At 29.7% G+C, this 12,700-nt stretch overlaps 1 protein-coding gene and 1 long non-coding RNA gene across 2 annotated transcripts; one reads left to right on the forward strand and one right to left on the reverse strand.

Annotated features, from left to right (window-relative positions):
- The first annotated feature begins 6,047 nt into the window (after positions 1–6,047).
- LOC111633995 (UPF0449 protein C19orf25 homolog) lies at positions 6,048–10,701 on the forward strand. The gene is made up of 3 exons (XM_023378666.1): positions 6,048–6,309; positions 8,071–8,150; positions 10,517–10,701. Exons 1-3 carry the CDS (start codon positions 6,198–6,200, stop codon positions 10,673–10,675), a joined length of 351 nt encoding a protein of 116 aa, XP_023234434.1. The 5' UTR covers positions 6,048–6,197; the 3' UTR covers positions 10,676–10,701.
- Positions 10,702–10,820: 119 nt separating this feature from the next.
- On the reverse strand, positions 10,821–11,248 carry LOC111634076. Its single transcript, XR_002758144.1, has 3 exons — positions 11,136–11,248; positions 11,002–11,062; positions 10,821–10,931 (listed from the first exon to the last, which is right to left on the reverse strand). It is a non-coding gene; the product is annotated as an uncharacterized LOC111634076 (long non-coding RNA).
- Positions 11,249–12,700: the final 1,452 nt, after the last annotated feature.

The raw sequence follows: 12,700 nt of genomic DNA on the forward strand, positions 1-12,700 counted from the left end.
ATATTTACGTACAGCACAGATGACATTTTCAATCCTGATGATACAGGCAGTTTCTTCCAACTACTGCAGCATTTGGACCATTGATCATTTTGGATGACTGCTGCAGAGGAAGAAAAAATTCTAAATAGCGATTAACTGCCATGTTTTATTGCAGTACCTCAGGTAAGAAATGATTTCATACTACACTACACTGCATTCTTTCATCACTTTTATCCAAAGAAGGATCATGTACTGATATCTACTGTACATGACATAGATATGGAGAATATTAGATGAGGCTACAACCAACAGACTGCCGAAAATCTATCGGGCTAGTTTTATGCTACTAAGTAGCATAAAACTAGCCCGATAGATTTTCGGCAGTCTGTTGGTTGTAGCTATAATTATATATCGGGTTGGAGATGTTTGTATATATTAGATGAGGCTTTTAATCATTGCAAAAACATCAAGAACATATTTTATTATATGAACAATGTGTGCTCTACACACTGCAAACTCAAGATTGAATGATGCAAAGTATTTTTAATAAATAGTTGAATTGGAAACTATATTAAAAGATGAAACAAAAGTAAAGAATCTACCTGTCAGATGACAACTGCTTGGTTTGAGTCCCAACTGGAAAATGTGCAAGTTGAGTGCTTTGTACTGCTGTTCTACAGCTGATCTTGGAATAATCCATACTGTACAGGCTGAATATTGATTATTTTTTGCAACATTGATAACTATGTCTAGAGAAAGATAAAGCAAGCTGTTGACAAGACTGCTGCAACATGGGCACATGTCATGAATTTTATCACACTATATTTTGTCTGGTAGCATTAGAAACCACAAAATGTCACAGGTTCTCTAACAATGGTGTAGGAAAACAAAGTTAATAACTACCGTTAATCTTTTTCTAGTTCAAAGTATACACATTATAATAAATAATATTAGTTAATGATGATGTCCCTTTCATTAACTGTCAGAATTATTACTGTTTGAACGAAATATAATTTTTAAAACTACCAGCAAAATTATTTATTAAACAAAACGTTATTTCCAGGATTTTGATGGATATAATTCATGAAAATTATTAGAAAAAAAGAAACTGCAATCTTAAAATGAAGTATATAGTGAAAGTTAACAATTGATATGGTGTATAACTTTTTCTGAGGAAAAATTGACGATTGGTTAACACGATTAAAGACGATTTCACAGCTAGTGATGCTAACGTGAGTCTATCATAATATATTATTTACCAAATGGTTTTCTTTAAAAACAAGCAATTACATATTGTGACATTGTCACAATGTTGGGCTGCAATTTTTAATTTTTTTTAACTTAAAATATATCCTCTCAACCTCAAATTAGTAGTGACTTGACCCTGCACATCACACTTTTCCTTTAACAATACAGTTGTGCCTGTCATATCTCTAACACTTTCCAGGGGAAGATTTAATTGTAATAACTCAACTTCCGGTTTGCATCAGAAGTTTTCATATAGATAATTGGGGCCTTTGGCCCTTGAGGTTTCCTTATCGGGTTCCGTTCTCGATATTAAGTAAAGACAGATCGAATTTGTAGGTATAGAAATTGCAGTCCAAAAATCTAATTACTTTTCAAAGTAAAAAAAGTTGAAATAAGTTAATGACAGTGGCATGTTATAGCTTTACGGAGTCTATTTGAATTTGAATTAGGGAGGCCCACCCAGGAAATTGTATTTTTTGTCCATAGGATAACACGCTACTGGTTAACAAAATTATTTTTGTATACAGTAGACTCCCCTATAACACTGTTGATAATTCAGTGTTATATGAATTCCATGCTGTACGAGTCACTTAAATTTTACAAATACGCCGGGCTGTGAACGGCTCACGTATTTGTAAAATCTAAGTGACTCGTACAACATGAAATTCATATAACACTGAATTATCAACAGTGTTATAAGGGTCTACTGTATTTTTATTGTTAGATATACTGTTTTGTGTATAACATTGCTATTGTAAATTTAATTTTGTTCATTAATAAGTTTATAAGCGTAAGTTTATAATAAGTTTACATGTGTAAGGACTTTAAGTGATACATTAATACAAAAGAGAGAAAATACATTCAAAATTAATTTAATTATAATGAAAATTTTAATTGCAAAGTTACTTTGATGCTACTCTAAATACGTATTCAACAATTTATTTTTATTACAACAGCCACATAAACAAATACGGAACACTAAATATAGAATAATGGCACTCGTATTCGATGGTTTAAAGCTGTTATAAACTTTGATATTTTTTATTACAATAAGCAGTAGCACAAAAAGCAAAATTTATATACAATGGTAGTCGACAAGAGGAAGCCCAATCTACGACAGCAAAATAGTTTCATATAATAGTTTATAAGTATTTTTTGCCTATTGTAAAGAAAACATTGATTTTATATACCACTTTAAGATAATATTTCTAGTTTTTCCAATCATTTAGCATTACATAAAGCAAGTTTTAAAAAGTCTAAATATACGTCTAGGAGTAATTCCTTGTAATGTTTATAAAACATTTCTTTTTAATTGTTTTTCTTCAAATACCAACAGATTGTAACTGAACTGGAATAAGGTAAAATGTTACCTGAAAGAAAGAAACAATGATTTTCCCTAAAATTAATCCATTCAGTAGCACAGTATCTCCAAATACTTATTAAAAGTTATCTCTTAGAGTGCTCGTTTTCTGGCCTATCATTTTAGAAATATTATGGCAGTTAAACGCCTAAATAATCAAATAAAAGTTTTATAATATAATACAGCATCAATTCACAAATTACATGCAAATAAAATGTTAAAAATTTAATTAACATTAAACGTAACAATAAACTTTATCTCAGGTACAGTACATTCTAATTCAATTTTACATTTTAACATACAACAATAATAGATAATAATATACGATAATTAATTGTTATCTTACTTTTGATAATATAATTATAATTGCATTATTTATAATAAATTATATAATTATATTTTGATATTTTATAACGTAAACATTGCATATTTTTGGTAAACAGCAACTAAGTCAGTTGTTGCATATCAAAAATACCACTTTGGCATTAGGGCCACAAATGAAAGACAAATTAAAAAATACAAAAACAATTAAATATAAAGCATAATTAGAATGAACTAACTGATCGATAAAATATACAAATACAAAAATCATTGTAATTATAGAAATTTTCACCGAACATTGAATCTCTGTCGTTGTGGCCGAAAAATAACCGGCCAGGAATAAGACACAGGTTTCATTCGGACGACACCTTTTCCCTACAACACTGAGGGTTAGACTTTTCGAACTAAACAAATATTGACGAAACATTTAAAATCTCAGAGTGTCGCTAAGGCCGAGAACGGCCGGCGACGGGTAAGAGGCGGGTTTAAATAAGACATGAAGTCCTCCTCACAACATCGAGGGGTAGACACACACATTTTAGACCAAAGTGACCGGACATTTGAAATCTCAGAGTGTCGCTAAGGCCGAGAACGGCCGGACCAAAGTGACCGGACATTTGAAATCTCAGAGTGTCGCTAAGGCCGAGAACGGCCGGCGACGGGTAAGAGGCGGGTTTAAATAAGACATGACGTCCTCCTAAATAAGACATGACGTCCTCCTCACGACATCGAGGGGTAGACACACACATTTTAGACCAAAGTGACCGGACATTTGAAATCTCAGAGTGTCGCTAAGGGTGAGAACGGCCGGCGACGGGTAAGAGGCGGGTTTAAATAAGACATGACGTCCTCCTCACAACATCGAGGGGTAGACACACACATTTTAGACCAAAGTGACCGGACATTTGAAATCTCAGAGTGTCGCTAAGGCCGAGAACGGCCGGCGACGGGTAAGAGGAGAGGCGGGTTTAAATAAGACATGACGTCCTCGACGTCCTCCTCACAACATCGAGGGGTAGACACACACATTTTAGACCAAAGTGGCCGGACATTTGAAATCTCAGAGTGTCGCTAAGGCCGAGAACGGCCGGCGACGGGTAAGAGGCGGGTTTAAATAAGACATGACGTCCTCCTCACAACATCGAGGGGTAGACACGCACATTTTAGACCAAAGTGACCGGACATTTGAAATCTCAGAGTGTCGCTAGAGAACGGCCGGCGACGGGTAAGAGGCGGGTTTAAATAAGATATGACGTTATCCTCACAACATCGAGGGGTAGACACACACCGTATACTATTATGAAAACGTACTAGTAAATTAGAATCGGTTTGGTGAATTTATAAAGCTACTCGCGATTCGCGTTATTGGGAGAGGGCGGGCCAAATATTTAGCGTGCGAGCGGCAAACAGCCCAGAACCGGTTCTGTATAGAGTGGGAAGTGTTATATGTGTATTATTAACCGAAGGTTGTAGGCTTTTACTGGGTGATTTGTGTGAGTATTCTTTTTGTAAATTTCATACGCAAATCTGTTTATTTGGAATGTGACAACACGGCGTTATCACTTCGCCACTAATGTTTGAATATACAATAGCGATTTTGTTATTACTATATACGTGTACTGTAGAAATATTTAATAAGATACATAATGCGGTTATAATAAAATATTGTGCGATAATTTATATATAATTAAAATTTATATGTATTTATTATTTATAAAATACAAGGGAAGCGGCGCTTTTATTGATTTTAATTACAGCTTGCAACTGCTAAGAACTCAATGAAGATTAGTCGTAGTTGAAAACAAAAAATCGTATTGAAATAAGTTGAAACCGTTTTTCAGGTTAAGCTTTAATCTGTTACCTCTCTTACCCGGAAAGGGGAAAATTTCGAAAAATTTTTGCTTAGTGTGAGTTTTCATGACGTACCCTAACTCTGTACAATGATGAATGTATTTTTCATTTAGGACAAGTAATTTTATATACAGAATTTAGATGAACATCTGTATTATTTTGGAGATGATTATAAAATACTAGATAAGATGCCTTCGGTCTTATTTAAAGAATTAATATACAGGTACGGATTTAATAGTGATAAACTATTGAAAATGTAGGTTTCGGTTCACGTGTGGACATGCTCAATCGTTAATTTTCCGATTACGGAAAGCAAAGAATACAAATTTACACTGCAAAAGTCTTCGGCTCGTTACTTTCAGCGTCGTATTTATTTTTATAGGAATAAGAAGAACCTTTTTCCTGTTTACCATAGAAATAGAGTAAAGGAATCAACCATCGGTTTTTTAAAGTCGAAAATACTGATAATTAGATGATTCCCTTAACCTTAAAAAAAGTTTGAACATAATATCCGTGCTTTTCGATGAAAATATTTTAAAAATATTTTCATCCCTATAAGTTTTAGCATTGTGTAAATATCCCTTATATCTCTCTTGACAAAGTTGCGCAGAGATTAAGAATGTGTATATTTAGTGTACAGTACCAAAGCCTCGCGGCCGGATGGCCGAGCGGTCAAGGTGGCAGCCCACCGCTCTGGGGGACCCGGGCTCGAATGCGAACGGGTCGAAAATTCTCCACGAATTTTTCGGGGATGGTCCGTTCGGATATGTCGGGCCTTGTTTCTTATTACTCGGCAGTATCATTGTGGGCGTAGCCGAACTTGTAATGGGCTTGCAAAAGGAAGCTCTCTTAGTGCCCACAGGGCGGAAAGAGTTAAAAAAAAGTACCAGAGCTTCTTTAGTTGCCACTCGAAAACATCGAGTGACGTTTACACTTACCAGGATGAGGACCTAGAGGTTGGATTTTGGGAAGCGGTGTTGGTGTTATGTTAACTTTAATACATGAAAGTTTTTATGTTTTTAACAAATTTGAAATGAGTACAAATTACATTTAATCAGTAGTGGATAAAAGTTTTACTACTAGAAGCAGATGAAATTTGATGACGTAAATTCCAATTAAAAAAAATAAATTATGCAATTGATTAATCGTACAAATAACATCTTTAAATATTTATTTTATTTATCAATTAAATTATTTATTAAAAATCTGACGATTTACTGAGAATTTGACTACTGCCATAAAAAAGAATTTTTTTTTAATAATATATATTAACTCTAAAAATCTCCTTTAGGGGGCGCTTGAAAGTGTAAACAATCAAGATGGCGAGCGAAAGACATATTCTGTAGAATTAAATATTAAAATAGGATAATAATAATAGCGAATTAAAGTAAAAACTAAGTAATTCGTTGGATTTATTTAAGTTTTAGACAATTTTGTAATGTTTAAAAAGAAATCGATCTTACCCGAAAGGCCGTCTCCTCCTTCGATTGAAGAAATGTTAGAAGATTTAAGTTTCGCTAAACCCGACGACGTCTTATTAATCAGTCCAGGTATTAAAGGGTTAGATTTACCTTAGGTAGCCAAAATGGCGGCTCATCTCTGATTCCAGCAAACAAAAGAAAGGAAACAGTGGGAATGCACGTTCTAATTTAACCTAACCTATTCTAATAATTTGGTTGGTAATAATTATGGTAATTTATTTGAATAGGTTAGGTTAGGTTAGGTTAGAACGTGCGTCCCCACTGTTTCTTTTGTTTGCTGGAATCAGAAACGAGCCGCCATTTTGGCTACCCAAGGTAAATTTAACCGAAATTATTTGTATCTTCATTTGAGGAAATGAGGAAAACTTGAAATTTTCTGCCGAAATTTGAAGTTTTGAAGAAAATTTCCTCAAATTTTCCTCATCTATTTATCATGTGTACTGAATATTTTGGCATCCATCAGACTTCATAAAAAGGTATATGATAATCTGGTAGAAGCGCACGTAGGTAGTTGTAATGGTGGTACTTCCGAGACTATGGCGTTTAATTATTTAATTCACTTGATTGTTCGTGGAGTACTCGATGCTATACGGTTTGAAGGTGGTGTGGGGACTCGCTCCCAACTGGATGTCGAGGCACCGGCTGTACATCTACGTGTGAAGCGTGTAGAATAGGAAGTAGACTGATACAGTTAAAATCTGACCTTTGCGCCATAAGGAGTACCTATATGCACTTTTACCAATAATCTTTATAAAGTTACCTGCGCACTACTGTTGAGTCTAATGTGAAAGGACAATTATTTTTCAATGTTGCTATCCATTGAAAAAGATTTATTAGATGAATTGGATATGTAAGCAATTATCGAAGATAAAATCACCTAGTGAATTTAAATGATTGCTATTAATAGTTGATTGCGTGAAATATGCTTTCGATATACCTGTTAATGTGTAAAACGTTCGGTACAAGCAAACTATTTCAAAATACCTACCATTTGTATAAAATTAAAAAATATTAAATTTTAATAATCTGTATTTACATTCAGTATCTATTGTATATTGCTAGTAAGGTGTATTGTTCAATATATGCACGCTGTAATTACTAAAAAGTATAAGTTTATTTAGCAAAAATTTTAATTGCATCTTTCTTCCATATATGTGTTGTTTGAAAATTTTATTTATTTTGTGTAAAATTAAATAATAGCCTTACGTGGGCCTGTTTTGTCTGCTGGCAACCGAATTTTTATACCCGGTCCGTCACTGCTTACGGTGTGAAAATGGAGAGAGACTGAAGTTTAAATCTCGGCATACGATGTGCTGCTGTCTTTTTTCTTCAAAAATGATGGAAAGTTAAAATATTATTCAGAGATCCCTTGGTATTTAGTTTCTTTCAATTGTTTGGATTATTTGTGTTCTGTTTGGAAGTATGTACTTATATTCATTTTTTATATTAATTTAGATTTCATTAATAGAAACAAAAAATGTTTTATTAAAAATTGTCTATTTAATTTAAAAATTTCTTGGATTTTAGAAAAAATAATTTATAATAAAAACATGTTTTTATTTGTTTTAATTAACTAGAGACTTTATATTTGATTTCATTTAATTAGACATTGTTGAAGCTATCGTGTCAATGTTGTCGTGATAAAATATTTTTTTTGCACTCTCATGAATTTGCCTTCAAGTATTCTTTTTTACTTTCATAAATAACAGTCTTATTCATTGATTGTTATATTTCAAATTTATTAATTAATTTTTCTAAATATGTAATTTTTAAATATATTTTTTTTTGGATACGAGTATTTTACTAATCTGGCTTTTAAATTGTTTGCAGATTCAAGTTCTAAAGTTGGAAAACATGTAGATAATTTATCATCAAAGGTTTTAGATGATTATAATCTTTCATATTTAAAGGTATTTCAGATCTATTAATTATAATTTAAAATAAATTTATTGTAAAAGGGAGCAGAGACCAAATATACTATTTTATTTTAATGTTATTGAATTAAAGATTTGCATACTTTAAGTATTAGTTTCATAAGAAGCACTTTTTTGAACTTATAAGTACTGTACATATCTCTATCTATATACATTTATACTATACATATATATCTATAGTAAATAGATTAAAAGTTAAACATGGCCATAAGGCAAGAGTTAGTTATAATAATCAGTCTCCATTTGAGCCAATATAGTTACAAATTTCCAGAGCTGATTAGTTGTGATTTCTAGTAGTTGGATGCTTCTTTATGAAACCAAGAATTTTAGTGTATAAATAATAAACTATATGTTTTTATACACAGAATATGCTTAAATTGAGAATTGGTATTACTCAAATATCAGGAACAGAATACATTAGTGTTTAGATATTATGAAGGAAAGTTAATAAGTTATATACTAATGATTGTATATATGAAAAGTGAACAAATGAGATATAATTGTACACAAAACATTTAGTTTTGTACTTAATCTCCTCTACTATTAATGCACTTATTGCTTTTTATCAGTGCCTTGAAACACACAGCATAGAATTGTTTCATCTTTTGTTTATGTATAAATGACTGAAATAAGAGAAGGAATAACTTTAAACAGTTATATTTATCTATTGAAAAGTTTTATTAAAAATAATCTTCAATTTATGTTCATTAAAAATGTTTTCAAAGAATAAATGTTGGTAAAAGTATTCATAGTTAGTTTTGAAAAATAATTTTGGTTTGTTGTAATAATGTTATGAATGAAAATAAATTTTGTATTGTTGAAGCAAAAATTGAAATTATGGTTTTTTTCAGATAATAAAATTATCAAAACAATATTTTCAGTATAGGCTTATAAACAAAGAATTTAAAAATGTAGTATTGTTTATATATTGTACAGAATAGCAGTACAGTAGACTCTTCTTGTAATTATGGGTATTATCATCAGTTGTTTAATGTTAACAAAATCTGTATGTCCCAAAACATGTAAGATAATAATTATAACAACATAATCATTAAGCAGGGTAATTAACTTTGTTATTTTAAAAGTATTAATCAGTTATCATCATCAGTATAGATGAGTTTCCAAGTGATACAATAAACAGAGATGATTATTTTTGGAAACAGAAAAACAAATCATTTAAAAAGATGAAAATATTAGCAGTAGTAGATTTTAATAATTATATGTTGATAAGAACTTTGATAAATTTCTATTATCAATGTTAGTATCTGATGATGATTAATCATTTATTGTTATACTAACTTTCATGTATTAATTAAATTACTTTTGATCTAAAATTTGGCTAATTATAATAACTAGACTAATTCTAGTAATTTTTATTACTCCACAAATCTGTGGAGTAATAAAAATTTACTAACAAACATTTTCTAAAAATGTACATTTTATTAAAATTATTTCTAAATCAAACAATTTTATGAAATATATAATTTGTTCACAGCACAATATTCATAATAATCTATATATATAAAAATCAAATCTTGTTGGTACAAACCAACAACAACATACCTTTATACAAATATTTATTTTTAAACTGATCTGAACCAAAATTTGTATGAGTATTACTTAGACCCTAGAATCAACACTAAGCTATATACTACCTCAAAATATTGGGGTAGTATACAGCTTTTACATGTAGCACTATCTGTTTGTAAAAATGATTCTTGTTAGTTTTTTGTTTGTTGAATAAATAATTTAGTAGTACTGTACAAATAAACGAATTTTAACCGATTTTGAAAATGTCATCAAAAAAGCCCAAAAGAGTGCAGATGTGACAAAAAGTTTATTAAGAATTAATGAAAGTATTGAAGATTATGCAGTCTGTCTTGAACAAAACTGCTTGAGAATGTCAAACTGAATTTGCATATCCAAGCAACTTCCAGGAACTTACATAATGTACTGTACAAAGTCAATTGATTCTGTTTTCAAGGAAGATCAGGCAGTAATCTGTCCAGTGGAGTTTTTAAACTATGCATCACTGCATTGATGGTATCCAAAAAATAAAAGCACTGGAAAATATTTGCATTTAATCATACCAATTTTTTATGGCCTTTAGCATTTATCCATTATTTATACTGTATTTACCAATTCTATTTGATTTTATTTCATTATATAGTTTTTACTCCTTAAGCTTTTAAAAATTTTACATAAATTAATTAGTGAAAATATTTGATTAATTAATATAATTAATGTAGTTATACATTCTCTTATTGAGAAAATGAATTTATAAAATTTTATTACCTGAATTTTATATATATTAATATGTATTAAAATATTTTTTTCTTTAGGTCAAAACTTTTGTAGAATCCTGTAATACATTAGAGAAAATTCTTCCCAATTTGCAACGAGAGAATGAACAATTGAAAATGTTAAAGAATGAACTTAATGAAGAATTACACAACTTAAAACAGAAAGCTGCAGATGATGTAAATTTAATAAAGCCATGATAAATAATTTATTTATTATACATAAATGTTTTATTTTTTTCAATATTATGGATATTTGAAACAGAAAATTAATTTTAATAACATAACACATAAGATGCATTATTTATAAGATCAGAAGTTATTTATAACTGAATTATTTGTATTTGTTCACTCTTATTCTTTGTATTTATTTCCACAAATTTTTTTGCTGCTTCCTTTATGGATGCGCGACACTCTTCAAGATTTTCATCGTTATCACTCAATGAAGGATTCTTAACTGTAGGTTTTTAACATAAGTAATTTAGTTTTAATTTTAAAAAAATAAGATTAAATATTAATTTAAATACCTGATAATTCTTTTCTAAGTTTAATGTCTGAAACTATTACTGGTTTTAATTGTTCCTGAAACTGAAAAACAAATTTTATTTATTCATCTGTCAAATATAATAAACAAATAAGAGAGAGAATTGATTAAACTTACTCCTTCTAGTTCTATTTTCTTCTTCAGTTCATGTAAATTATGGTCTTTAATATTTTTAAGAAGAATTTTAACACCATCATTACATAGTTTTAATAGTTCTTCAGTTGAAAGATTCTTAGTTGGAATTTCATAATTTTCCTATAAAAATTAGATATTCCAATTTTTATATTTTTACGTTCCTTATACAGCTAATTCTAAACAGTTTTATACCTGGATTAAAATATTTTGGAGACTTATGAAAATATGTTGTAAGGATAATTTTATAGTTCCCAATAGTTTATTAATTTGTTTCATTTCGTTTTCATTTTGCTGTTGTTTTGCTAACAGAGCTAATTCTTTTTGATTTAAATCTTTTGCAACATCCCTACAAATAAAGATTATAATTTATTTTTAATATTACTGAAATGTAGATATATTAGAAAGCATACATTTTGTTATAATTATTAGTATCTCTTAATTTCTCTAAGGTAATTTCTACTTCTGTTTCTTCATTTTTCAATTCTTTTAATCTTTGTTGCAATTCATCACGAAGTGTTTCTAATTCCTTACGGGTTGTTTGCTGTTGGAAATATTTTTCCTCAAATTCCTAGAATCATTTTCTCATTATTAGTTGCAAAAATTAATAATATATATTTAAGTAAAACATTTCAACTCAACTTCAATAGAAGATACACCTGTAATATCTTTAATTGTTTGTAGTGTTTCTTCATAAAAATTTTCTTCTGCTTTATCATTTTTGTATATTGAATCTTCTTTTTTAATTGTTGGCTAATTTTGTTAATATTCAAAGAAGTTTAATCATATATAATATATTCTATTTAATAATAGAATATAATCTTACCTTTCTTACTGTTTGTTTATATTGTTTTGTTTTAAGTTTTGACAGCTGATTTTGATATTTAACAATTCTTGTCTTCTGTTTCTGACTAGTCTTTTCAAGTCTATTTTTTGATTTATTGAATTTGTTTGACTGTAGATCTCTTGCTAATTTAGCCTTTTCTTTTAATAATTCAATACTTTCTTTTTTACTTTTAGAATCTTTCAATTCTTCTATTAAAATATCAAGTTGTTTTTCAAAATATTTTTGCTCCTAAAAAAGAGAAACAAAACTTTAACTTCAATTGGTATTATCACATATGTATTGAAACACTAGTAACTAATACATATAGCAATATAATTTTATTTTCACCACACACACACATACAATGAAACCTGCTAACCTGACCACTTTGAGCTGGTCTCTTCAGTGGTCATGTTAACATGTTTCACTGTATATAAGAAAGTCAAATGGTTTCTTCCTAGAGTCAACAATTCTTTATTAATAAAGACTTTTTGGATGATTAACCATCTGAAGACCTTTCAGGTAATTAAGCACATTCAAACTGCAAATATATCCTTCAAGTGTTGTTATATTTCAAAAATAGTTTTTCTACAGTCAGAATTTACTGATTGTTTTATCGTACAAGTACTTGTATTTTTGACTAATTCTTGATTTAATATGTAATTAATATTAATTTTATTTCAAGTGATAAGTCATCATAATATCTAAACAAGTAAGATTAAGA

This window comes from Centruroides sculpturatus, unplaced genomic scaffold (genome assembly GCF_000671375.1).
Source record: "Centruroides sculpturatus isolate CEXI.00-Female unplaced genomic scaffold, Cexi_2.0 scaffold54, whole genome shotgun sequence".
NCBI classification, from domain to species: domain Eukaryota; kingdom Metazoa; phylum Arthropoda; class Arachnida; order Scorpiones; family Buthidae; genus Centruroides; species Centruroides sculpturatus.

What these genes read in the sequence shown, in the direction of transcription:
- LOC111633995 (XM_023378666.1), top strand. Translation starts at nt 6,198, where the DNA reads ATGTTTAAAAAGAAATCGATCTTACCCGAAAGGCCGTCTCCTCCTTCG. An exon ending in CGTCTTATTAATCAGTCCAG is followed by an intron (nt 6,310 to 8,070) that starts GTATTAAAGGGT and finishes AATTGTTTGCAG; the next exon opens with ATTCAAGTTCTAAAGTTGGA. An exon ending in ATAATCTTTCATATTTAAAG is followed by an intron (nt 8,151 to 10,516) that starts GTATTTCAGATC and finishes TTTTTTCTTTAG; the next exon opens with GTCAAAACTTTTGTAGAATC.